The 26,037-nt window shown below is 43.0% G+C and overlaps 1 protein-coding gene across 2 annotated transcripts in view; it reads left to right on the forward strand.

The window, feature by feature from the left end:
- The window catches only part of LOC126356006 (diuretic hormone receptor-like), a 673,424-nt gene that overhangs the window by 559,646 nt on the left and 87,741 nt on the right, over window positions 1–26,037 (forward strand). For both annotated transcript variants that reach the window (XM_050006648.1, XM_050006649.1), the window contains one exon: window positions 18,340–18,410. In XM_050006648.1, coding sequence (XP_049862605.1) covers window positions 18,340–18,410 — 71 coding nt within the window. The remainder of the gene's footprint in view (window positions 1–18,339; window positions 18,411–26,037) is intronic.

The raw sequence follows: 26,037 nt of genomic DNA on the forward strand, positions 1-26,037 counted from the left end.
TCAACGAGTATAAAGGAGACCACGTGGACAACACTTTCGCCACTCATTAATGAGTACCAGTCCATGGTTTAGGACCTTCGCTGACCGCACTAAGCGAAGGCATGGAAGCAGTTGAGGTGCGTGCAGATCTGTTCCCGATAGCTTCGATTAACACGTATTCCTAAAACTCGTGAACTCAAATCGAAGGTTTTTCACGGAAGACGACGGTGTTTTCATTAAATATGACTTAAAAATGTAGAAAACGTTCTTTTACAACAGACTTGAGAATGATTCTGCTGCCTCCAACGCACATGTCACTTAATGACAGCGAAGACAAGATAGAAGGAATGGTAACTAGTTCGGAAGCATATTGCCACTTTTCCGTGCCCACATTTGCTTGTGGAGAAGCAAAGGGAATGACGTAAAGTAGATCAAGGTACCCCTCCACCGTTCATTAGGTGGTGCCTTTCGGAGTATGTAAGTAGATTTAGATACTCTTAAGAGAGCAATAAGCCTAGAATTTTCACCGAAAGAATCCTAAAGAATGGATCTTAGAACACTGAACAGGACTGACATCGAATCAACATCTTCTCATTCTCTAACGTTTCAGTTACTTGACTGATTGTAATAACTGCGAAGTGTACCGAGGTTGCGCTCATAGAGCCTCCTTAACGCAAGGTACCTGTCATAGGTTTTCTCGATCTTTGTAGCAATCCAAAGCCATATTGCAGCTGAATGGACCTAGCATATATACAGCCGTCCCCCGCCCCCTTTATGTCTCTGCCACTATGCATCCCTCGCGCTGCGTCAAGTTTTTGGTGTGAATGGCGATGGAAATGGCAGAAAGAGACAGGGCTAATGCTGATGAAAAACGAGTTAAATAGAGAACAGCGTAATCGACTATTAAGACAGTCTCATTCCCTCATTTCACAATGTAAGTAGGAGTAATGTGACATATAAAAAGACATCTCGGACAGATACTCTACACAGTATCATTTCAAACGTTTGACGCCAAAATTCTTTTCACCACAGAATTCTAACCGCTGTCTCACTGAGAAGAGACTGATAGTCATTGACATATAGCAAACTAGAATTTTTACCATGAATATCCCATTTACACAAAATATCCTTGGAGAGAAATCGCGTTTTTAAAATTAAAAGTTCATGTATTTTGGCCTTAGGTCACTCTAACGGTATCATTACGGGTTTTGATCCGCTACCAAGTCATCGTGAGATGACCAGTTTCCCAAGGAAAGGAATAGCAAAACAATGAAATTAAATTACAAATTATACTGACTTGTATACAAAACCATGCACACTTGAATACGTTCCCTAATTTATCGTAAGTACAACACAAGATATTCTCGGAATAAAACTGACTGTGTGAGTAAGCCTTCTCAAAAATAAAAAGTTAGTCAAAAATGACTGAATCACCTCTGAATATAGACTACACATCGAGAATGACACAACTGTAAAATAATGCCACTGTTGAAGGTCGTAGCATTATGATGCAAATACTGTTTCATTCCAAACAGATGCATTAGAAAATCGAATACCTAACTTAATGTGATTCTACGTACGTACATTGCAATAGATCCTCTGATGCTCACTTAGTAATAGTTCTGAAGCCCTAATGATACCATCTGAGCAACCTCAGGTAGAAATACATATTTCACAAAAAAATTACGCAATAACGGCCACGAAAGGAGAATCGAGGGAAGCAGGGTTCGACCAGAGCAACGCATAGGTCCATCCACTTCATGTCGGTGTGCATCAAAACGTTGTCGCAAAAACTTAAGTCTTTCGGCCACCAGCTGTCTCTATTTTCAACGTACAGTGATCCTCAAACGAAACCGAGTTCGCTGCGTGGTGCGTTCACCCTGCAACTGAGAGCGCTGCTGACGGCGGAACGCGGACGTCGTGCCGTCTGCAGGCCGACAGGCGACAATTTTTTCCAGTCTCCCTCCCTCCTCGGAAACAAATTGGCTGGACTTGGCCCCCTGACACTCGTGACGCTTTCCGCTTGGCCGGCTGGAATTAATCAGATCGCGCGCCGTCCCGGCCGGAAACGCGCCGCCCTTATAAAGCCGATACGCGAGGCTGCAGCCACTTTGCGTTCCGTCCGGTGGCAGTCGCTGTATTTCACGTTGGACCCGATGTTGTGCTTGTGTATTATGTTGTTCTGCAGTAACATTCCAGTCTTGAAAAATTACGTCAGAGAAATAAATTTCTCCCTTTCTCTCTCTTTCTGTTTGTCTACTGTAGCAATGACGATATTAGCATTACCTTGGCCAATAACATTGCAGATACCTTATTTCCAGTCATAACAGACACCAGTAGCCCACATACGAGTCAAAAATAAGGAACAGAGTTCAGCTGTCCATGACAAACTACGAGGACTATCCCGAAAGTAAGGTCCGATCTGGCGTGAAACAGAAAACACTCTGAATATCCGATGAATTTTTCCACAGTTTTGTTTGGCAGTATTACCAGTATGCCTGTCGATGGCATCAAGTCGCTCCTTTCAGTTCTGAGCGCACAGTGAGCACGTACAGATGCACAAAAAATTGAGTCTCCTGCCAAGTATGGGTACCCGTTGAGAGGTTTCACCTCAACCTATGGAGCAGAAGTAGCACAACTGTCATGCGTTTCCTTCTCATGGCAGTTGTAGGTCGAACACTGCAGGGACGGTTTTTTTTTTTTTTTTTTTTGGCTCAAATGGCTCTGAGCGCTATGGAACATCTGAAGTCATCAGTCCCCTAGAATTTATAACTACACTCCTGGAAATTGAAATAAGAACACCGTGAATTCATTGTCCAAGGAAGGGGAAACTTTATTGACACATTCCTGGGGTCAGATACATCACATGATCACACTCACAGAACCACAGGCACATAGACACAGGCAACAGAGCATGCACAATGTCGGCACTAGTACAGTGTATATCCACCTTTCGCAGCAATGCAGGCTGCTATTCTCCCATGGAGACGATCGTAGAGATGCTGGATGTAGTCCTGTGGAACGGCTTGCCATGCCATTTCCACCTGGCGCCTCAGTTGGACCAGCGTTCGTGCTGGACGTGCAGACCGCGTGAGACGACGCTTCATCCAGTCCCAAACATGCTCAATGGGGGACAGATCCGGAGATCTCGCTGACCAGGGTAGTTGACTTACACCTTCTAGAGCACGTTGGGTGGTACGGGATACATGCGGACGTGCATTGTCCTGTTGGAACAGCAAGTTCCCTTGCCGGTCTAGGAATGGTAGAACGATGGGTTCGATGACGGTTTGATTGTATCGTGCACTATTCAGTGTCCCCTCGACGATCACCAGAGGTGAACGGCCAGTGTAGGAGATCGCTCCCCACACCATGATGCCGGGTGTTGGCCCTGTGTGCCTCGGTCGTACGCAGTCCTGATTGTGGCGCTCACCTGCACGGCGCCAAACACGCATACGACCATCATTGGCACCAAGGCAGAAGCGACTCTCATCGCTGAAGACGACACCTCCCTCCATTCACGCCTGTCGCGACACCACTGCAGGCGGGCTGCACGATGTTGGGGCGTGAGCGGAAGACGGCCTAACGGTGTGCGGGACCGTAGCCCAGCTTCTTGGAGACAGTTGCGAATGGTCCTCGCCGATACCCCAGGAGCAACAGTGTCCCTAATTTGCTGGGAAGTGGCGGTGCGGTCCCCTACGGCACTGCGTAGGATCCTACGGTCTTGGCGTGCATCCGTGCGTCGCTGCTGTCCGGTCCCAGGTCGACGGGCACGTGCACCTTCCGCCGACCACTGGCGACAATATCGATGTACTGTGGAGACCTCACGCCCCACGTGTTGAGCAATTCGGCGGTACGTCCACCCGGCCTCCCGCATGCCCACTATACGCCCTCGCTCAAAGTCCGTCAACTGCACATACGGTTCACGTTCACGCTGTCGCGGCATGCTACCAGTGTTAAAGACCGCGATGGAGCTCCGTATGCCACGGCAAACTGGCTGACACTGACGGCGGCGGTGCACAAATGCTGCGCAGCTAGCGCCATTCGACGGCCAACACCGCGGTTCCTGGTGTGTCCGCTGTGCCGTGCGTGTGATCATTGCTTGTACAGCCCTCTCGCAGTGTCCGGAGCAAGTATGGTGGGTCTGACACACCGGTGTCAATGTGTTCTTTTTTCCATTTGCAGGAGTGTATTTAAACCTAACTAACCTAAGGACATAACACCTATCAGCGCCCAAGGCAGGATTCGAACCTGCGACCGTAGCAGTCGCGCGGTTTCACCGAACAACCCTGACTTGGAACCCTCTGAGGTTCAGCTCTGCTCACGCGAATCGCTGGCTATGAGAACGAGACTTTGGCACAGACAACTTGCTGCAAACGGTCACATAGAGGTGGTGCAAAGCACAGGTGGCTGGCTTCTATGACGAGGGTACTGGAAAGTTGCTACAACTCTACGACAACTGTCTAAGTCGGTGCGATAACTTTGTAGAGAAGTCGCTGGAAAGTGTAGCTAACTGTTCCACATAAAACTTTTTTTATTTTTATAATGGTTTCTATATCGTGACCGATCGAACATTATTTTGCGAAAGGCCGTCGTATAAAAGATTGAAACACATTTCGCATGTCACTGGACTGAAGAAGAGTAAATGTTTTGACACATCTGCACTGTTAATTTCTTTGTAGCAACGTGGCGGCGACCACACCAAAGAGAAATCATTTTGTGCGTTGGGATTTGCTCGAACTCAATCCAGTGTTTAATGAGCATTTCGCTGTCTATTTAGCAAGAAGTCAAGCTCTGCAAAAGCAGATTTGTGATCGACATGCAAAGTTCTTGAAATGGTTGCGTATGTGAAGAGAAGAGGACCGGTCGGCCACGCAAGTCCGATGAAAATGTCCAGCGTATCCCAGACGCGTTCACACAGAGCCCTCGGAAGTCCACAAGACGGGCGGCAAGGGGCTTCAGCCTCCTAAATCGGCCGTGTAGCCTGTTCTGGAATGAAGTCAGCTTATGAAGCCCTACAAGTTGCAGTTACTGCAGTAATTGCGGCCCGGCGACCATAACATAAGGCATGAATGTTGCATTTCAATTCCTCCAGGGTATGACAAAGGACACTTTCACTGAATGACTCATCTTTACTGGCGAATCGACGATTCTTCTATCGACTCAAGTAAATGGCCGTAATATAGAAATTGGGGTTCACAAAATCCTGGTGTCGTTGCCCAACAGGCAACAGACTCACTGTCACTGAATGTGTTTTATGCCGTTTCTGATCACAAAGTTCATGGACTTTCTGTTTTTGTGGACAAATCTGTGATGGTAATGTGATATCTGGACTTGCTGCCAAGTTGGTAGCTTCCACATCTTTACGAAGGTTCCAATGTTTCCATTTTTATTAAGTCGTAGCCCTGACTCAGTTTTACTACTTGGTGCGGCGTTATCCTAAAAACACTGTTAACAATACTATCCCACAGCGTTGGACTGGAAAGGAGACAACATCTTGATCACTGTTTTCGGCCTCCCAGGTCACCAGACCACACAGCCTTGCGATTTTTTTCAGTGTGGGTACATAAAAGACAGAGGTTTGGTCCTGTCAATGGCAACAATTCTTCAAGAGCTGAGAAACTGACTTACTGAACTTGTAGATTCAACAGACATGGACTTATTGATCCGTGTGTGGTATGATATGGACCACCGCTTCGATATTTCTAGAGCGACGCTTGTTACTCATGTTGAGTGTATGGTGTAGAGTATCTACGAAAAATATCTTTTTCTGCCAATTGGTATCGCAATGTACTTCTATCTTTCATAGTTTCGATGTAATGTACAATCGAAATCCTCTCTTTTTGAATAAGCCTGTACGTTGCGAGATAAATCATCAACTTAACTGGTAGTAAAAATTATTTTAATACATGGTTTATTGTTCAGTCCCAGTTGCACATCTCTTTTATAGCGTGACTGGTTTCGATGTCGGTGCATCATCATCATATCTGTGTAATTATGTCAGCAACCTGTAGTGTATGTATCAGGAGAACACATCTGAATACTCTGTTCTGCAATTATTCGTTTCACGGAACCTGCACTACAGCGATAAAATTGAACACGGCATGAGTACTGAAAACACTATAGGGTTATAGCTGGCCATGAATGGTTTTGTCCATACATCTGCAACATCCGTATTTTCATGTAAGAATTAATGATCTGGGCGCAGGCCCAGTTACGATGATTTGGGCCAGACAAGTTACGTAACTCTCTGGCTTGAGTGCACTCCAGTACCACACACAGGGTACTCGATAACTTCCTTTACATCATAACCACAACAGAAAGTCTCGCTTGTCTATCGTCCTAGCTGAGAGTATCCATAAAGCATAAACACCCGCCTATGGAACAAGCTAACCTGCAGTCCTCGCATAATTCAGTGTTCTATTGCATACACGAAAAAACTATTTCGTCAACGTCATATCTTATGCCTACAAATTACCACATATGGCTAGTTTTACCTGTGACAGGGAATAAAGCAGATATCCACATCTTCTCCACTTCTTTTCGCACTCTTAATTTCCTTTGTTCGTACCTCTTTCTTTCTTTTTCCACCCTTCCTCACGTCCGTCGCTGCCGATGTACTTTGCTTAAGTCTGCCTGACTGTGACCAACCTGTACTACTCTACTGTTGAGATGGCCCAGCCCAAACTTCGTTTTTTTTTTCTGCTGTAGCAACTACTTATCCTTCCCGATTTACATTGTAGTTACGTCTGTTTCACGCTGTATGAAACGAAGGTGTTAGGATTTAAGGGACTGATGACGCTGAAGGGTAAACAAATAAATAAAGTGTGTAAATCGACATTAAGTATATGATTCATACCTGTTTGAACTCATTAAGATTTAATGGCGTATTCAACCAGAGATGTAGAAATAATCTTACGGTGTATCTACATGGTGTTTCAAAGTCTTTACGATTAACCTCTAAGGGTGACAGATATCGTCGTGAGGATCAATGTTTGTTAGAGATAGAATGTTTGCTGACGTTTTCCGTCAACATTACGTGTCCTTTTATTCTGGTTATATCCCTGAGACGTGGCAGGGAGTAGGCTCTCTGCATCGTGTGTATGCCATGTGTGTTGCCTATAATCTACTCATATGCACCGTGTGAAAGTGGGTAGGCCCACAAAAATTAAAGTATGTCATGCGTTTCTGAAATATCATTCTCAGCTTAGAGACACTAACTGATAGATCTTGTTGAAAAACGATCGTTTTAGTGGTGTTGGTAAGATGTAGCAGACACTGCTAGCTCGTTGAAATCTCGTTGCCGCAGTGCAGGCGTATGCTGAAGGGCGCCTAGCTTCGCTGGGAACTTGCTGGCTCTCAGAAAAGTTATTTCGCATGAAGTGATCTATCTCCACCAGACGTTTGATGCAACCACTTTGAAACTCCAAGTACATAGTCTGAAATGAACTCGTACTGATTTCAGTGGAGAGCCAGAGGTTGAGAAAGGCGATACCCAAGCTCCGAATTTTCGGACTTGAGTCCCGACTAGGAAAACATTCAGTTTACTTGTTGTACTCTAAATACGAGGGGCGTTTAATAAGTAATGCAACTCATTTACTTCAGAGAGCTGGTTCGCTTTATTCGGAATTCCAATACACCGTATTATTCTCCACGCTTTTGGCTACAAAACTAAATTTTTTAACATAATCTCCGTTCAATGCGACTGCCTTGCGCCATCAGACTGTACCCCGGCAATGTACCACTTTACTGGTCCATGTCGGAGCCAATGTGTTGATGCATCAATAATCTCACCATCATCCACGTACTGCCTCCCGCGGAATGCCCCCTTCATTGGGGCAAACAGATGGAAGTCGGAAGCAGCGAGATGCGGGCTGTAAGATGGATAAGGAAGAACATTTGAATGAAGTTTTTCGAGCTTCTCTCGGATGTGCAGGACTTTATGAGGCCTTGTCACGGAGGAGGAGAAGTTCGTCTGTATGTTTGTGACGACCAACACGCTCAAGTCGGTTCTGTAATTTCCTCGGGGTAGCACAATACACTTCCAAACTGATCATGCGGTAGAACATCAAACAGAGTGACCCATTCAGAGTACCAGAAAACCGCCGCCATGACTTTAGTGGCTGAGGATGCGGTTCTGAACTTTCTCTTCGGAAGGGAGGTGGTGTGGTACCGCTCCATTGACTGCTGTTTTCTTCCCGGTTCGAAGTGATGAGTCCACATTCCATCGCCTGTGACGATGATCCACAAATGTTTGTCACGATAAGTCTTGTAACGTGCAAGAAATTGAGCACAGATGGTCCTTCGTTGCTCTTTACGGTCTTCTGTAAGACGACGAGAAACCCAGATGTTACACACCTTTGAGTACTCCACCCGGTAGACCAGTGTTCCGGCACTATCAACGGAGACGTCCAGTTGAGTAGCGAGATGTCTGATCGTGAGCACCTCGTATGAGAGTATCGGCAGTTCCAACATCGCAGCAGTGTGCGGCCAGTCTACTCGCAGGTGATCCCAAATGTTTGTACGACCTGGTTGCGCTGATGACATACGTCTCGCTCAACGACTTACCGTGCTTTAGTTCACTGCCATGTCTCCGTGTAGATTCTGCAGGCGCCTATAGTTAAATGCGATGCTCTGGTTTTTCGCCAAAGGAAACTTAATTACAGCTATTGACTTATAACGCACTTCGGTTACAGACGCAAATTTGAAGGCTATTACAGCACCGCCACCCATCAGAACTACAGAGGCTGAAGCGGGAATATTCCACGACGTCCCACAACAAATTCCGCATTTTTCCAACCGAAATTAGCCAAGAGAAAAAAAATGTAGCATTACTTATTGAACGTCCCTCGTATCATGCTTTCTACAGGCGCTTTATGCGAGGGTGTTTAACCCTGGTGATTGCCTACTAGAAATTGAGTGTGCTGGAAGGATCTTCTTGTTTATAACACAAGGTATCTTTTTTTAGCTATCAATCTTCTGACCATTTTGATGCACCAGCGACGAACTCCTCTCCTATGCCACCTTTTCATCTCAGAGTAGCAATTGCAACCTGAGTCCTCAATTACTTGCTCGACGAATTTCTCTACAGTTCTCGCCCTCTGCAACTTCCTGAATACAGTGGAGGTTATTGCTTTATGTCTTAACAGATGTCCACTCAACCTGTCCCTTCTTCTGTTTAGTATTTTCGATATCTTACGCTCGTCGCCGATTTTGCAAATAATCTGCTCATTCCTTACTTAATCAGTCCACCTGATTGTCAACATTCGTCTGCAACACTACATCTCGCATGCGTCAATTCTCTTCTATTCTGGTTTTCCAGCAGTCCATGTTTCACTGCCATACATTACTGTGCTCCAAACGTATATTTCCAGAAATTTCTTGCTCAAATTAAATTTGATATTAGTAGATTTGTCTTGGACAGGAATGCCCTTTTTGCCACTGACAGTCTCCTTCTCATGTGCTTGTTCTGTCCGTCACGGGTTAGCTCGCTGCCTAGGTAGCAGAGACCATAACGACATCTGCTTCCTGGTCCTCATTTCCTATGTTATTTTTCTCGCTGTTCTCATTTATGTTACTTCAGATCACTTTCGTCTTTCTTCAGTTTACTCAAACCATATTCTATACTCATTAGACCGATCATTCTATTTAACAGATTCTGTAAGTCTTTTCCACTTTCACTTAGGACAACATTGTCATGAACAAATATTATATATTACTGACATCGTTACACCAAGAATTTTAATCCCACTCTTGAACCTTTCCCTTATTTTCATCATTACGTCTTACACGTACAGATTGGACAGTAAGGGTGAAACACTGAATCCCTCTCTCACACCGTTTTTAATCCGAGAACATCATTCTTATTCTTCCAGTCTTACTGTTCCCTGTTGGTTCTTATACAAATTGTATGTTACCAGTCTATCCTTACCGCTTACCCCTATTTTTCTTAGAATCTCGAACATCTTGCACCATTTGATACCGTTCTACGGTTTTTCCACATCGACAAATCCTATGAACCCGTCTCGATTTTTCCTCAACCTTGCTTCCAGTACCAACCGTAATCTTAGAACTGTCTCTCTCGTCGCTTTACGTATCTTAAGGCCAAACTGATAGCCATCTAACTGACCGAAAACCTTTTGATAATTATTTGGTGATTCGTCTCTACCTCTCTCGAGAAAGGCTGTGCTAACGCTATTGGTTCTGCATCTAAGTGGCCAGTAATGTAAAGCATCTACCGCTTGACGATGATCTTAAGTTCCAGAGCAGAATATTTTTCAAGTGCTTCATTTTCTTAAAGCAATGCGATAACGTAGCAGATTTATTGGTATCCTGTTGCTAAACATCTGGTACATGTATGGGACTGTTGTATGAGTAGTTACTTTATGATCTGATGCGATCATATCACACATCGGCTATGACTGCATTTACAGACTAGTAATAACTTTTGAATGTGTGTTATCTGAGACAGTAAAACACACACAATAAATTTTCGTTGGGGGACTGTTAACAGATACCTCCAATACGAACAGATTATGGAACTGAAAATCCAGTTCTTCGTCAGAATCTCGTTAATGCAGTAATTCAATTTTTTTTCAATTTGAATTACATTTTTTTGTTTTTCGATAGTATTTCAGTCCGTCACATCTCTTGGACAAGATACTGTCTCTATAAAAGATTAGATGGCGTACATTTCGAGGGACGGGTTTACTCTGGGTGTCGCAACTTGCAGACGCCGGGAGAATGAGATTATTCTGCATTGGCGCAGGGGCCTACTGAATAGTGGGAACGTGTGGGAACCTGAAAGGATACAAGGCTGTGCAGCACACCCTTTTCGGGCAGCATTCACCATCCACACTTTCAAGCCGCACTGATGGCCGTCTGCGATAAGCCCTTTCGTTGCTGTCGGACTGTGTAAGTAAGGTTACACTTCCTCCACAATTCCGTGTACCATATGGTTTCTGTAATGCTGTACATAATCAGAAACATTTTACAATGTTGTGTTACTTTAGAGTATTGTTAAATACCTTGGGAACATTCTGAATGATAATTTCTCAAATGAGATCTAGTCATTGAAGTGACATGTTGGTTGTTGTCTTCTTATATTTGCATATTGGCGTAGACTAGATTGGTGCGTAAGTTTGTAGGGTCTTTCATTTGTGTGTTGATATTCCGGTTGCGGTGGGTTATTTATCAATTGTCATTTTCTATTTGTAGTTCAGTATTGGTATTTGAGTTTACATATTTTCGTGTTTTAGTTTGGACATAGTGAGTGGAGATGTAGAGCCTAGAAAATGTAGTGCCAAGTGTATCAATCTGACGTTTCCGACATATTTTGCTGTCTGTGTTCAACAGAGACGTGACCACAGAGAAGGCAGCAAGAAACATTTGAGCCGTGTATGGGGATAATGCCAATGGACAAAGAACGGCAAGAAAATGGTTTTCTCGTTTTAAGGAGGATCGTTTTGATTTTAGTGACAATCTCCGCTCAGGAAGACCTTCTTTAATGAAAATCGTTTAAGCGCGTTAATCTACAATGATGGAAGTCGGTGTACTCGAGAACTGGAAAATGGTATGAAGTGTAGTCATTCCACAATCGTGCAGCATTTCCATGCAATGGGGAAGGTTCAAAAATAGGATGTGTGTGTACAGCATGCTCTAAGCCGAAATGACAAACATCCGCGGGTGGCCATATGCGCCTCTCTGCTTACTCGTCGTCAGTTGGCTTGTAAACAACCACAACACAGTCCAGTATCGCCATTAAGGACGAGAAATAGTGTCTTTATGCTAACATAAGGAAAGGAGAAATGGTTGAGTCCAAACAATGCCTAGGCGCGCAGTCCGGAACCGCGCGACTGCTACGGTCGCAGGTTCGAATCCTGCCTCGGGCATGGATGTGTGTGATGTCCTTAGGTTAGTTATGTTTAAGTAGTTCTAAGTTCTAGGGGACTGATGACCTCAGAAGTTAAGTCCCACAGTGCTCAGAGCCATTTGAACCAAACAATGCACTAACTCCCTGTACAAATATCTGCGCGCATCCATAAAAGGTATCGTTGTGCATCTGGTGGAGTAGCAACGGTGTCATGTACTACGGATTGCTTCCCCCAGGTGTAACTATTACTGCTGACGTTTATTGTCAACAACTGAGACGTCTTGAAGACGCAGTCCCAGAAGAACAACAAGGAAGACAGCGCACAGTCATGCAACTCCACGATAATGCCCAACCCCGTTCTGCTAGACTGAAAAGAAGCACTACACAAGAGTTGGGTTGGCAAGTCATCCGCACTCAGCTATTTCTTCTGATTTTGCGCACTAAGAATTTAATCTGCAAGCCCCTCCATCGAGAAACTTTCAAGTGACTTCCTTTCCTGATGTAAAGATGAAAATGTACTCCAAAATGGCCCGAAGACTTCTTCGTCTCAACATCACGTGATTTCTAGAGTCGCGGAATCGAAAAATTGGCCCAGCGTTGGCAGACTGTTGGACTTAGTGGGGGAGAATATCTTATCGACGACTAAAGTCTCTGTCATGTGGAGGCATTGTGTTTATTAAAATACGCTACGGACTTATGCACCAACCCAGTAATTTAATTTTTTCTGTCACCGTATGCTATAGCTGATCACTGTGATTTTCGGTTTCTCAGTTAGCGACTGCAGTTATCATTTTGTACCAGCGGTCATCACATGACGCTCAGTACAGTGTACAAAAAAAGGAATTACTATGAGTACATCTAAAATAATTTGGTAATATTTTAATGCTTGGAGCATAAGGTTAGATACTACTCTCCGCACATTAATCTCCATGGGGCTGTGGAGTAGGCCTGCCTCTGACGCTCGACTAATTTTCTCAGCCTAATATCCTTTCTGTTTAGAAACAGCAGACAGAATAAGAGATAAATTGAGGGTACGCTCCTCGTGCTAACGTCGTAAGACTTCCATTACTTTGGTGTCCCGAGTACCAATTCGTCCCATGCAGTTACCAGTTGATATGGGTAGCTTGGCAACAAACTATGTGCTAGTGCTCTCTAGAGACTGAGGTACGTGGCGCTTTGTCCAAAAGGGTGGCCTCGTTTTCGGAATATTCAAGTCTTACTTTATTTTCTTCCTCTGCTTCTTATTTTATGTTGCATAGTGAAAAACAGATTGGAAAAGATTGAGTAGGTTGTTGTATTGCAGGAAGAATCGGGTTTTACTTCTGTGTTCATAACATCTTTTCTGTACGCCAGATGTGTCAGAATATGATCGCAAACAATCAAAAATACTATCATTCAAATAAATGCCCGAGACTTCACGCAAATCTGAAGGTCATCATTAACGAAAGCTAAAATATGTTGATATATATCACAAGGCGAACCTCAGTGAATGTCCAGGGTCGCAGCTGTACTATACTTTAGATACTCTCGGTTTTACCTCCTTTCCTTCCTATATAAATTGTTTTTATTTTAGATTGTAAAAAAGATCTGTCATTAAAAATATACAAAAATTGAACAAATTCACAAGTATGAAAATTATTACCTCTTTTCCGCCGCTATGCCCTCTTAAGAGAGAGATTTCAAAAGCAGATTTTAAGCTGTAATTAATATCCAGGAGCCGCTGTTGTCTCTGATCGTAAATTTTTGGTTATTAACTGCAGATAAAAAATGAAGAAGTTGCAAACATGTAGGAAATGAAAATGATAAGATCCATCTGAATCTAAGGAAGCATAGCAAAGTGAGAGTGTAGGTGGGAGGATCAGCCAATGATCGACAGAAACAGGAGAAAGGAATATTTTAGAACACGAAGGGAGTAGCTTTGAGAAATGAAATATGGAAGGCAGCTGAGGATTAGAGACGTAAAAAGGCAGAGCCTAGTGGAAATCTCTGGATAACACAACAGATACTGAATTTAATTGACCAAAGGAGAAAATATGAAGACTCAGAAAATACAGCTAGTGTAAAGGAACACAGGCGTCTAAAAATTAGTGACAGAAAGTGCAAAATAGCTAAGCGGGAATGGCTAGAGGACAAATGTAAGGATTTAGAAGCATTATAATAACTCTCTGATAGTAATTACCTGTCACGTACTTTGGGTGCCAATTAAAATGGTTTTTCATTACTGGTTTTCCAAAGTATGTCAATAATACTGCATGCGTCAGTTCGACGTAGCTCTTTAAGCGCTAGGAATGAATGAACGGAGCAATAACGCATTTCATCGCCGACAGCAGAGTGATGTATTTTCCTCTGTGGGAATTACAGTTAGTGTACGAGTGCAGGTTAATGACACATGGACGGCACGTAGAAGTTAGGGTCTAGCCGTGAGGCCTGCAAAAAGGTCGACCGCTCGCGATTTTCAGGAAATGCACTTTCGATTCCCAATCCGCAATTTTTTTTCAATGCCGTGATTGTTTTCTACAACTGGAGATTGCACTTATTTGCAGCTGCGAGTATATTTCCTGAAAATAATTTGTGCCGAATTTGTAGATACGTTATTGGAGGTTACATGAACCAAGGTACTTCTTTGCTCCATTCCAGCTGATAAGAGAGGTACGAACTTCAATGGAGTATGAATAGACTGCATCAGAAAACAGCCAGAGGCAGCGTGGACGGATGTAGCTTACAACTAACTTGCGAATTTTTGTCGGAGAGGCCTATGCCCAGCTGTGTATATCATCTGGTAGATAAGTGATGACCATAATTATTCATATTATTGTTATGAGCTACAGTTAAACAGCAATATTCCTCAAGGTTTAAGGAAAGTGGCGAAGAAGACTCTTACAGTTTCCTAGGGGTGTGTGATATAAAAACGGTGAAACGTTTTAAAGATCAGCTCAGATGGTTGTCGGACAGAAACTGTCGATGTTGGGAGATGCATAACAATACAAGAGACGTCATCGAGCAACTGACACAGATGCTGACACAAAACCGACATCTGTCGCTGAGACTTATATCGATGTAATTATGGGTTTTTGGAACGGAGCTGGTGACATCATTCATAAATAATTACATATCTGGAATCATATTATGGACTTTCACTAACACGAACGGACATCAGAGCAGAAAGTAACACGGTGTAAGTTGCTGGAAATAGTGCTTCCAATTCTATCCGGAGTAACGACGTCAACAGTTATGCACAACTGTTTGCAGCACACTTAGTCCGACATCCAAAAATGTATGCGTGCTGTGCTTAACTTTAACAGATGTATTAGGCTGGAGTTTTAAACTGTTAAATAGAAATTGAACTGGGCTTCAGTCACAAAGGGTGCAGGCTGAACACACGAAGAACATAGATACAGGAACCATTGGTATAACAGTTGTACATTGTCGTAGCTGTGTTGGGAAAGTACCAGAGCTCCAAGTGATAATAGAAAGTACTGATGCTCAAATCCTTATAGGCACTGAAAGCTGGCTAAAGCTGGATATAAGCTCAGCCGAAATTTTTGCGAAGAACCTAACGGTGTTCCGAAAAGATAGGCTAAACACGTTTGTCGGTGGCGTGTTTGTTGCTGTTAGAAGTAGTTTAACTTGTAGCAAAATTGAAGTAGATACTTCCTGTGAGTTAGTATAGGCATAGGTCATTGTTGGCAATCGGAATAAAATAATAATAGGATCTTTTTATCTAACTCCCAGTTCAGATGATACAGTTGCTGAAAAGTTCAAAGAAAACTTGAATTTGATTTCAAACACGTACCCGACTCATACGATAATAGTTGGTGGTGACTTTAATTTACCCTCAATATGTTGGCGAAAATACATATTTAATTCCGGGGATACGCATAAAATATTGTCCGAAATTTTGCTAAACGCATTCTCTGAAAATTATGTCGAGCAGTTAGCTCATGACCCTACGCGAAAACACACTTGTCTTCTTAGACGCAAATAATCCTAAGTTAATAACCAGCATCAAAACCGATATAGGGATTAGTGAACACAGAGTTGTCATAGCGAGACTGAATATTTTACCCCAAATCCTCGAAGAAGAAACGTAAAATATACCTATTCAAAAGAGCAGAAAAAAATTCACGTGACGCCTTCCTGAGAGACAATCTCCACTCATTCCAAATTCATAATGTAAGTGTAGACTAGATGTGGCCCAAATTCAAAGAAATAGTATCGGCAGCAATTGAAAGGTTTATACCAAATAAACTAACAAACGACGGAGCTGATCCTTCTTGGAACACAAAACGGGTTAGAACACTGTTGCAGAAACAACGACACAAACATGTCAAATTTAAACAGACGCAAAATCCCCAAGATTAGCGATCCTTTACAGAAACTCGAAACTTAGCGTGGAGTTCAATGCGAGGCGCCTATAACAGTTTGCACAACGAAACTTTGTCTCGAAACCTGGTAGAAAATCCAAAGAGATTCTGGTCGTATGTGAAGTATGTTAGCGGCAAGAAAGAATCAATGCCTTCTCTGCATGATAGCAATTGAGATACTATCGAAGACAATGCTGCCAAAGCAGAGTTACTGAACACAGCCTTCCGAAAAACCTGCACATAGTAAGACGAAGTTAATATTCCAGAATTCGAATCGAGAACAGATGCCAACATGACAAACGTAAAAGTAAATATCCTCGGAGTAGTGAAGCAACTTAAAACACTTGATAAAAGCAAGTTTTCTAGTCCAGACTGTATACCAATTAGGTTTCATTCCGAGTACGCTGATGCATTAGATCCATACTTAACAATCATATACAACACTTCGCTCGACGAAAGATCCGTACCGAAAGACTGGAAAGTTGCACAGGTCACACAAATATTCAAGAAAGGTAGTAGGAGTAACCCACTAAATTACAGGCCCATATCGTTAACGTCGATATGTAGCAGGATTTTAGAACATATGTTGTGTTCTACCATTATGAATTACCTCGAAGGAAACGGTCTATTTAAACACAGACAATGTGGGTTTAGAAAATATCGTTCCTGTGAAACACAACTAGCTCTTTATTCAGATGAAGTGTTGAGTGTTATTGACAAGGTATTTCAGATCGATTCCATGTTCGCGGATTTCCGGAAGGCTTTTTACACTGTACCACACAAGCGGCTCGTTGTGAAATTGCGTCTTTATTGAACATCGTCTCAGTTATGTGAGTCGATTTGTGATTTCCAGTTAGAGAGGTTACAGTTCGTAGTAATTGATGGAAAGTCATCGAGTAAAACGAAGTGATTTCTGGCGTTCCCCAGGGTAGTGTTATAGGCTCTTTGCTGTTCCTTATCTATATTAACGATTTTGAAGACAATTTGAGCAGTCATCTTCTGTTGTTTGCAGATGACTCTGACGTTTATCGACTAATAAAGTCATCAAAGACCAAAACAAACTTCAAAACGATTTGAAAAGATATCTGAATGGTGCGAGAAGTGGCAGTTGACCCTAAATAATGGAAAGTGTGAGGTCATTCACATGAGTGCTAAAAGGAACTCGTTAAACTTCGGTTACACGATAAATCAGCCTAATCTAAAAGTCGTAAATTGAACTAAATACGTACGTATTACAATTACGAACAATCTGAATTGGAAAGAACACATAGAAAATGATGTGGAGAAGGCTAACCAACGGATGCGTTTTAATTTCAGGACACTTAGAAAATGTATCAGACCTACGAACGAGATTGCCTATACTACACTTGTCCGTCCTCTTTTAGAATACTGCTGCGTGGTGTGGGATCCTTACCATGTAGGACTGAGGGAGTACACTGGTAAAGTTCAAAGAAAGGCAGCACGTTTTGTATTATCGCGAAATATGGGAGAGGGTGTGGCAGAAATGATACTGGATTTGGGCAGGAAATCATTAAAAGAAAGGCGTTTTTCGTTGCGACGGAATCTTCTCACGAAATGCCAATCACCAACTCTCTCCTCCGAATGCTAAAATATTTTGTTGACATCAACCTACATAGCGCGGAAGGTTCAGCACGATAAAATAAGTGAAATCAGAGCTAATACGGAAAGATATAGGTGTTCTGTATAAGATTGGAACAATAACGAATTGTGAATGTGGTTCGGAGAACTCTCTGCCAGGTACTTAAATGTGATTTGCAGAGTATCCATGTAGATGAAGATGTAGAAATTAACTTAGAAAATATTAAAGGGATGTTGTGCAGTACCACTCGTTGAGGGTTAAATAAATACTCTGTTTTCTGTGTATTAATCTTTGTATTATATCTCTCTGACTGGTAACGTAAATAAAGCTGTAAGAACGATATATGTTGTCCTGCAGTTTTTATACAATACGTAAAACCCCTCGATTATTTTAGTTTATGATTACGCAAAGGTTCACGTTGTTTCCGCCCCTTTGCAGCAAACTCTTAAGAGGAACGATTTAATTTCTTTTGTAAGAAGTATACGTTATATACATCATTGCCATTCATTCTTGCTACTGTGTTTCAGGCTGCCCTGCTCTCTTCGTGGCGATGTGGGGTCTCGTGAAGACTTTCGCGCCAAGAGAAAGGGACACTCAGGTGAGCAAAAAGAAAAGAAGAGAAAAGAAAATAAGCAGAAATATACTCGAGAGAAATGTCTATGGCACCACTATTTGAGATTCATACATTAGTAATATATCTTTTGTACACAGACCACCACAATTTGGTTTACCTGAAAAGATTACACGATTATAGTATGCAGTAGTTGTATAGGTTTTCATTAAGTGTCTGCAGGCGTTACAGAGAGTATCGTCAGGTCACCGTGTAACTTCGCAGCTGTTTGTTTTGAATGTTGGTAGATCAGTTACTTTTTTTTTTCCCAAGCCATCAGTCTTGTGACTGGTTTCATCCGTCTTGCCACGAATTCCTCTCCAGTGCCAACCTCTTCATCTCAGAGTAGCACTTACGACCTACGTCTTCAATTACTTGCTGTATGTATTCCAATCTCTCCGTTACTCTACAGTTTTTGCCCTCTACAGCCCCCTCTAGTACCATGAAAGTCATTCCCTCATCCCTTAACAGATGAATTAACATCCTAACCCTCCCCGAGTCAGTGTTTTCCACATATTCCTTTCCTCTCCGATTCTGCGCTAAACCTTCCCATTCCTTATACACTACTGGCCATTAAAATTGCTATACCAAGAAGGAATGCAGATGATAAACAGCTATTCATTGGACTAATATATTATACTAGAACTGACATGTGGTTACATTTTCACGCAATTTGGGTGCATAGATCCTGAGAAATCAGTACCCAGAACAACCACCTCTGGCCGTAATAACGGCCTTGATACGCCTTGGCATTGAGTCAAACAGAGCTTGGATGGCGTGTACAGGTACAGCTGCCCATGCAGCTTCAACACGATACCACACTTCATCAAGAGTAGTGACTCGCGTATTGTGACGAGCATTTGCTCGGCCACCATTGACCAGACGTTTTCAATTGGTGAGTGATGTGGAGAATGTGATGGTCAGGGCAGCAGTAGAACATTTTCTGTATCCAGGAAGGCTCGCACAGGACCTGCAACATGCGGTCGTGCATTATTCTGCTGAAATGTAGGGTTTCGCAGGGATTGAATGACGTATAGAGCCACGGGTCGTACACATCTGAAATGTAACGTCCAATGTTCAAAGTGCCGTCAGTGCGAACAAGACGTGACAGAGACGTGTAACCAATGGCACCCCATGCCATCACGCCGGGTGACACCCCAGTATGGCGATGACGAATACACACTTCCAGTGTGCGTTCACCGCGATGTCGCCAAACACGGATGCGACCATCATGATTCTGTAAACAGAACCTGGATTTATCCGAAAAAATGATGTTTTGCCTTTCGTACACCCAGGTTCCTCGTTGAGTACACCATCACAGGCGCTCCCCTCTATGATGCAGCGTCAAGGGTAACCGCAGCCATGGTCTCCGATCTGATAGTCCATGCTGCAGCAAACGTCGCCGAACTGTTCGTGCAGATGGTAGTTGTCTAGCAAACGACCCCATCTGTTGACTCAGGGATGGAGACGTGGCTGCACGATCCGTTACAGCCATGCGGATAAGATACCTGTCATCTCGACTGCTAGTGATACGAGGCCGTTGGGATCCAGCACGGCGTTCCGTATTACCCTCCTGAACCCACCGATTCCATATTCTGCTAACAGTCATTGGATCTCGACAACGCGAGTAGCAATGTCGCGATACGGTAAACCGCAATCGCGATAGTCTACAGTCTGACATTTGCCAAAGTCGGAAACGTGATGCTACGCATTTCTCCTCCTTACCCGAGGCATCACAACAACGTTTCACCAGGCAACGCCGGTCAACTGCTGTTTGTGTATGATAAATCGGTTGAAAACTTTCCTCATGTCAGCACGTTGTAAGTGTCGCCACCGGCGCCAATCTTGTGTGAATGACCTGAAAAGCTATTCATTTGCATATCACAGCATCCTCTTCCTGTCGGTTAAATTTCGCGTCTGTAGCACGTTATCTCCCTGGTGTAGCAATTTTAATAGCCAGTAGTGTATTTATCGTCCATATTTCACTTCCTTACGTGGCTACACTGCATAAAAATACTTTCAGAAACAATCTCCTCTTCAGAAACGCATTCCTTGCCATTGACAGTCTACATTTTATATTGTCTCTACTTCGACCATCAGATATTTTTCTCCCCAAACAGCAAAACTCATTTACTACCTTGTCTCCATAATCTAACTCCTTCAACATCATCCGATTTAATTCGACTACGCTGCATTATCCCCCTTTTCCTTTTGTTGATGTTCATCTTATATTCTCCGTTCAAGACATTGTCGATACCATTCAACTGCTCTTCCAGGTGCTTTGCTGTCTCTGATAGAATTATAATGTCATCGGTAAAACTCAAAGTTTTCACTTCTTCTCTGTGTCTGCACGTTGTAGGTGTCGCCCCCGACGCCATCCTTGTGTAAATGCTCTGAAAAGCTAATCATTTGCATATCACAGAATCATCTTCCTGTCGGTAAAATTTTGCGTCCGTGGCACGTCATCTTCGTGGTGTAGCAATTTTAATGGCAAGTAGTGTATTATCACTACACCTAATTTTCAACATTCGCCTGTAGCACCACATCTCAAATGCTTCTATTGTATTCTGTTCTGGTTTTCCCACAGTCCTTACAATGCTGTCCTCCAAGCATACATACTCAGAAATTTCTTCCTCAAATTAAGACCTATGTTTGATACGAGTAGACTTCACTTGGCTATAAATAACCTTTTATGCGGTGCTTGTTGCCTTCAGATGTCCTGCTTGCTCTGTCTGTCATTAGTTACTTTACTGTCTAGGCAGTAGAATTCCTTAACTTCATCTACTTCGTGACCATCAATCCTGAAGTTAAGTTTCTGGCTTTTCTCATTTCTGCTATTTCACATTACTTTAGTCTTTCTTCGACTTACTCTCAGTCCACATTCTGTTCTCATTGGATTGTTCATTCCATTCAGCAGACCATGTAATTCTTCTTCACCTTAACTTACGACAGCAATGTCATCCGTGAATCGAATCATTGATAAACTTCCACCTCTAATTTTAATTCCACTCCACAAACATTTTTTAAATTCTGTCATTGCATCTTCGATGTACAGACTCAAAAGGAGGGGTGAAAGACTACTGCCTGTCCTACATACTTTTTAATCAGAGCACTTCGTTCTTGATTGGCAACTCTTAATATTCCCTCTTGGTTGCTCCTGCACAAACTGTATGATACTCGCCTTCACAGTAACAGACTCTCTGCCCCTCCATCGTATTCATAACAAATCCTACTCCCGTTATCCAATTTTCTGCTGTTGCTGATATTACCCTATACTCATTTCACTGACTCTGAGTATATTTACATTGAGCATTTTCATTTTTCTCTTCAGATTTTCTATCTTTCCTACCACATTCAAGTTTCTGACAGCCACGCCCCGACTCGCAGAGCGTCGTCCTTTCGTCGGTTATTCAGTCTTTTTCTCATGGTCACCTCCCGCTTGGCAGTCCCCTCCTGGAGAACCGAAAGGTGGACTATTCCAGAATCTTTTGCTGATGGAGAGATTATGATGACACTTTTTCAATTACAGGCCACGTGTCCTGTGGGTACACGTTACGTGTCTTTAAGGCAGTGGTTTCCATTGCCTTCTGCATGATGCCTCTGATCATTGCTTATTCTGCCGCCTTCATGGGCAGTTTCGCACCCAAAGAGTAGGAGAGTGCCCTGAACCTCTGTCCGCTCCTCCGCCCTCTTTGACCAGGCCTTTGGCAGAATGAGGGTGACTTCTTTTGCCGAGAGACTTCAGCCGCCAAAGCTGAATATTAATCAAAATTTAAGCGGTGGTGGGTTTCGAACGAATGACCAAGGTTGTTTTCTGGTTTCTATGGTTCCTTCCCTCCCCCCATGAACCATGGACCTTGCCGTTGGTGGGGAGGCTTGTGTGCCTCAGCGATACAGATGGCCGTACCGTTGGTGCAACCACAACGGAGGGGTATCTGTTGAGAGGCCAGACAAACGTGTGGTTCCTGAAGAGGGGCAGCAGCCTTTTCAGTAGTTGCAGGGGCAACAGTCTGGATGATTGACTGATCTGGCCTTGCAACATTAACCAAAACGGCCTTGCTGTGCTGGTACTGCGAACGGCTGAAAGCAAGGGGAAACTACAGCCGTAATTTTTCCCGAGGACATGAAGCTTTACTGTATGATTAAATGATGATGGCATCCTCTTGGGTAAAATATTCCGGAGGTAAAATAGTCCCCCATTCGGATCTCCGGGCGGGGACTACTCAGGAGGATGTCGTTATCAGGAGAAAGAAAACTGGCGTTCTACGGATCGGAGCGTGGAATGTCAGATCCCTTAGTCGGGCAGGTAGGTTAGAAAATTTAAAAAGGGAAATGGATAGGTTAAAGTTAGATATAGTGGGAATTAGTGAAGTTCGGTGGCAGGAGGAACAAGACTTCTGGTCAGGTGACTACAGGGTTACAAACACAAGATCAAATAGGGGTAATGCAGGAGTAGGTTTAATAATGAATAGGAAAATAGGAATGCGGGTAAGCTACTACAAACAGCATAGTGAACGCATTATTGTGGCCAAGATAGATACGAAGCCCACACCTACTACAGTAGTACAAGTTTATATGCCAACTAGCTCTGCAGATGATGAAGAAATTGAAGAAATGTACGATGAAATAAAAGAAATTATTCAGATAGTGAAGGGAGACGAAAATTTAATAGTAATGGGTGACTGGAATTCGAGTGTAGGAAAAGGGAGAGAAGGAAACATAGTAGGTGAATATGGATTGGGGCTAAGAAATGAAAGAGGAAGCCGCCTAGTAGAATTTTGCACAGAGCACAACTTAATCATAGCTAACACTTGGTTTAAGAATCATGAAAGAAGGTTGTATACGTGGAAGAACCCTGGAGATACTAAAAGGTATCAGATAGATTATATAATGGTAAGACAGAGATTTAGGAACCAGGTTTTAAGTTGTAAGACATTTCCAGGGGCAGATGTGGACTCTGACCACAATCTATTGGTTATGACCTGTAGATTAAAACTGAAGAATCTGCAAAAATGTGGGAAATTAAGGAGATGGGACCTGGATAAACTGAAAGAACCAGAGGTTGTACAGAGTTTCAGAGAGAGCATAAGGGAACAATTGACAGGAATAGGGGAAAGAAATACAGTAGAAGAAGAATGGGTAGCTCTGAGGGATGTAGTAGTGAAGGCAGCAGAGGATAAAGTAGGTACAAAGACGAGGGCTGCTAGAAATCCTTGGGTAACAGAAGAAATATTGAATTTAATTGATGAAAGGAGAAAATATAAAAATGCAGTAAATGAAGCAGGCAAAAAGGAATACAAACGTCTCAAAAATGAGATCGACAGGAAGTGCAAAATGGCTAAGCAGAGATGGCTAGAGGACAAATGTAAGGATGTAGAAGCTTATCTCACTAGGGGTAAGATAGATACTGCCTACAGGAAAATTAAAGAGACCTTTGGAGAGAAGAGAACCACGTGTATGAATATCAAGAGCTTAGATGGCAGCCCAGTTCTAAACAAGGAAGGGAAGGCAGAAAGGTGGAAGGAGTATATAGAAGGTTTATACAAGGGCGATGTACTTGAGGACAATATTATGGAAATGGAAGAGGATGTAGATGAAGACGAAATGGGAGATACGATACTGCGTGAAGAGTTTGACAGAGCACTGAAAGACCTGAGTCGAAACTAGGCCCCCGGAGTAGACAACATTCCATTAGAACTACTGACGGCCTTGGGACAACCAGTCCTGACAAAACTCTACCAGCTGGTGAGCAAGATGTATGAGACAGGCGAAATACCCTCAGACTTCAGGAAGAATATAATAATTCCAATCCCAAAGAAAGCAGGTGCTGACAGATGTGAAAATTACCGAACTATCAGTTTAATAAGCCACGGCTGCAAAATACTAACGCGAATTCTTTACAGACGAATGGAAAAACTGGTAGATGCAGACCTCGGGGAGGATCAGTTTGGATTCCGTCGAAATGTTGGAACACGTGAGGCAATACTGACCTTACGACTTATCTTAGAAGAAAGATTAAGAAAAGGCAAACCTACGTTTCTAGCATTTGTAGACATAGAGAAAGCTTTTGACAATGTTGACTGGAATAACCTTTTTCAAATTCTAAAGGTGGCAGGGGTAAAATACAGGGAGCGAAAGGCTATTTATAATTTGTACAGAAACCAGATGGCAGTCATAAGAGTCGAGGGGCATGAAAGGGAAGCAGTGGTTGGGAAAGGAGTGAGACAGGGTTGTAGCCTCTCCCCGATGTTATTCAATCTGTATATTGAGCAAGCAGTAAAGGAAACAAAAGAAAAATTTGGAGTAGGTATTAAAATTCATGGAGACGAAGTAAAAACTTTGAGGTTCGCCGATGACATTGTAATTCTGTCAGAGACAGCAAAGGACTTGGAAGAGCAGTTGAACGGAATGGACAGTGTCTTGAAAGGAGGATATAAGATGAACATTAACAAAAGCAAAACGAGGATAATGGAATGTAGTCAAATTAAATCGGGTGATGCTGAGGGAATTAGATTAGGAAATGAGACACTTAAAGTAGTGAAAGAGTTTTGCTATTTAGGAAGTAAAATAACTGATGATGGTCGAAGTAGAGAGGATATAAAATGTAGACTGGCAATGGCAAGGAAAGCGTTTCTGAAGAAGAGAAATTTGTTAACATCGAATATAGATTTAGGTATCAGGAAGTCGTTTCTGAAAGTATTTGTTTGGAGTGTAGCCATGTATGGAAGTGAAACATGGACGATAACTAGTTTGGACAAGAAGAGAATAGAAGCTTTCGAAATGTGGTGCTACAGAAGAATACTGAAGATAAGGTGGATAGATCACGTAACTAATGAGGAGGTATTGAATAGGATTGGGGAGAAGAGAAGTTTGTGGCACAACTTGACTAGAAGAAGGGATCGGTTGGTGGGACTTGTTTTGAGGCATCAAGGGATCACAAATTTAGCATTGGAGGGCAGCGTGGAGGGTAAAAATCGTAGAGGGAGACCGAGGTATGAGTACACTAAGCAGATTCAGAAGGATGTAGGTTGCAGTAGGTACTGGGAGATGAAGCAGCTTGCACAGGATAGAGTAGCATGGAGATCTGCATCAAACCAGTCTCACGACTGAAGACAACAACAACAACAACATGGTTCCTTCATCGATTTTAATTTCTTATTTATAGTCCACTGTTGCTATTTGATTTTACATATTGTCAGTTTATCATCTGGAGAGAATGAGTGAAGCTATGTGCTTTAGGAAATGGAGTGAGACGTGGACTTCAGTAAAGGGAAGGCAGCAAAGGTAGCAGCCAAGAACATTTGTGCTAAGTATGGGGGCAATGCCATCCGACAGAGAACGGCAAAAAAATGATTTTCTCGTTTTAATGGAAATGGAAATGAAGTACCATGTTTCTTGACACAGCGTAGGGGAACGATGGGGGAGACCCGCACCGTTGTACTAGGCAAGATCCTAATGGAGGTGGTTTGCCGTTGCCTTCCTCCGACCGTAATGGGGATGAATCATGAAGATGAAGACGACACAACAACACCTAGTAATCTCAAGGCAAGTGAAAACCCCTGATCTCGCCGGGAATCGAACACGGGACCCGACCGTGGGACCACGAGCTGCAGAC

The sequence above is a fragment of the Schistocerca gregaria genome, chromosome 3, assembly GCF_023897955.1.
Source record: "Schistocerca gregaria isolate iqSchGreg1 chromosome 3, iqSchGreg1.2, whole genome shotgun sequence".
In the NCBI taxonomy this organism is placed as follows: domain Eukaryota; kingdom Metazoa; phylum Arthropoda; class Insecta; order Orthoptera; family Acrididae; genus Schistocerca; species Schistocerca gregaria.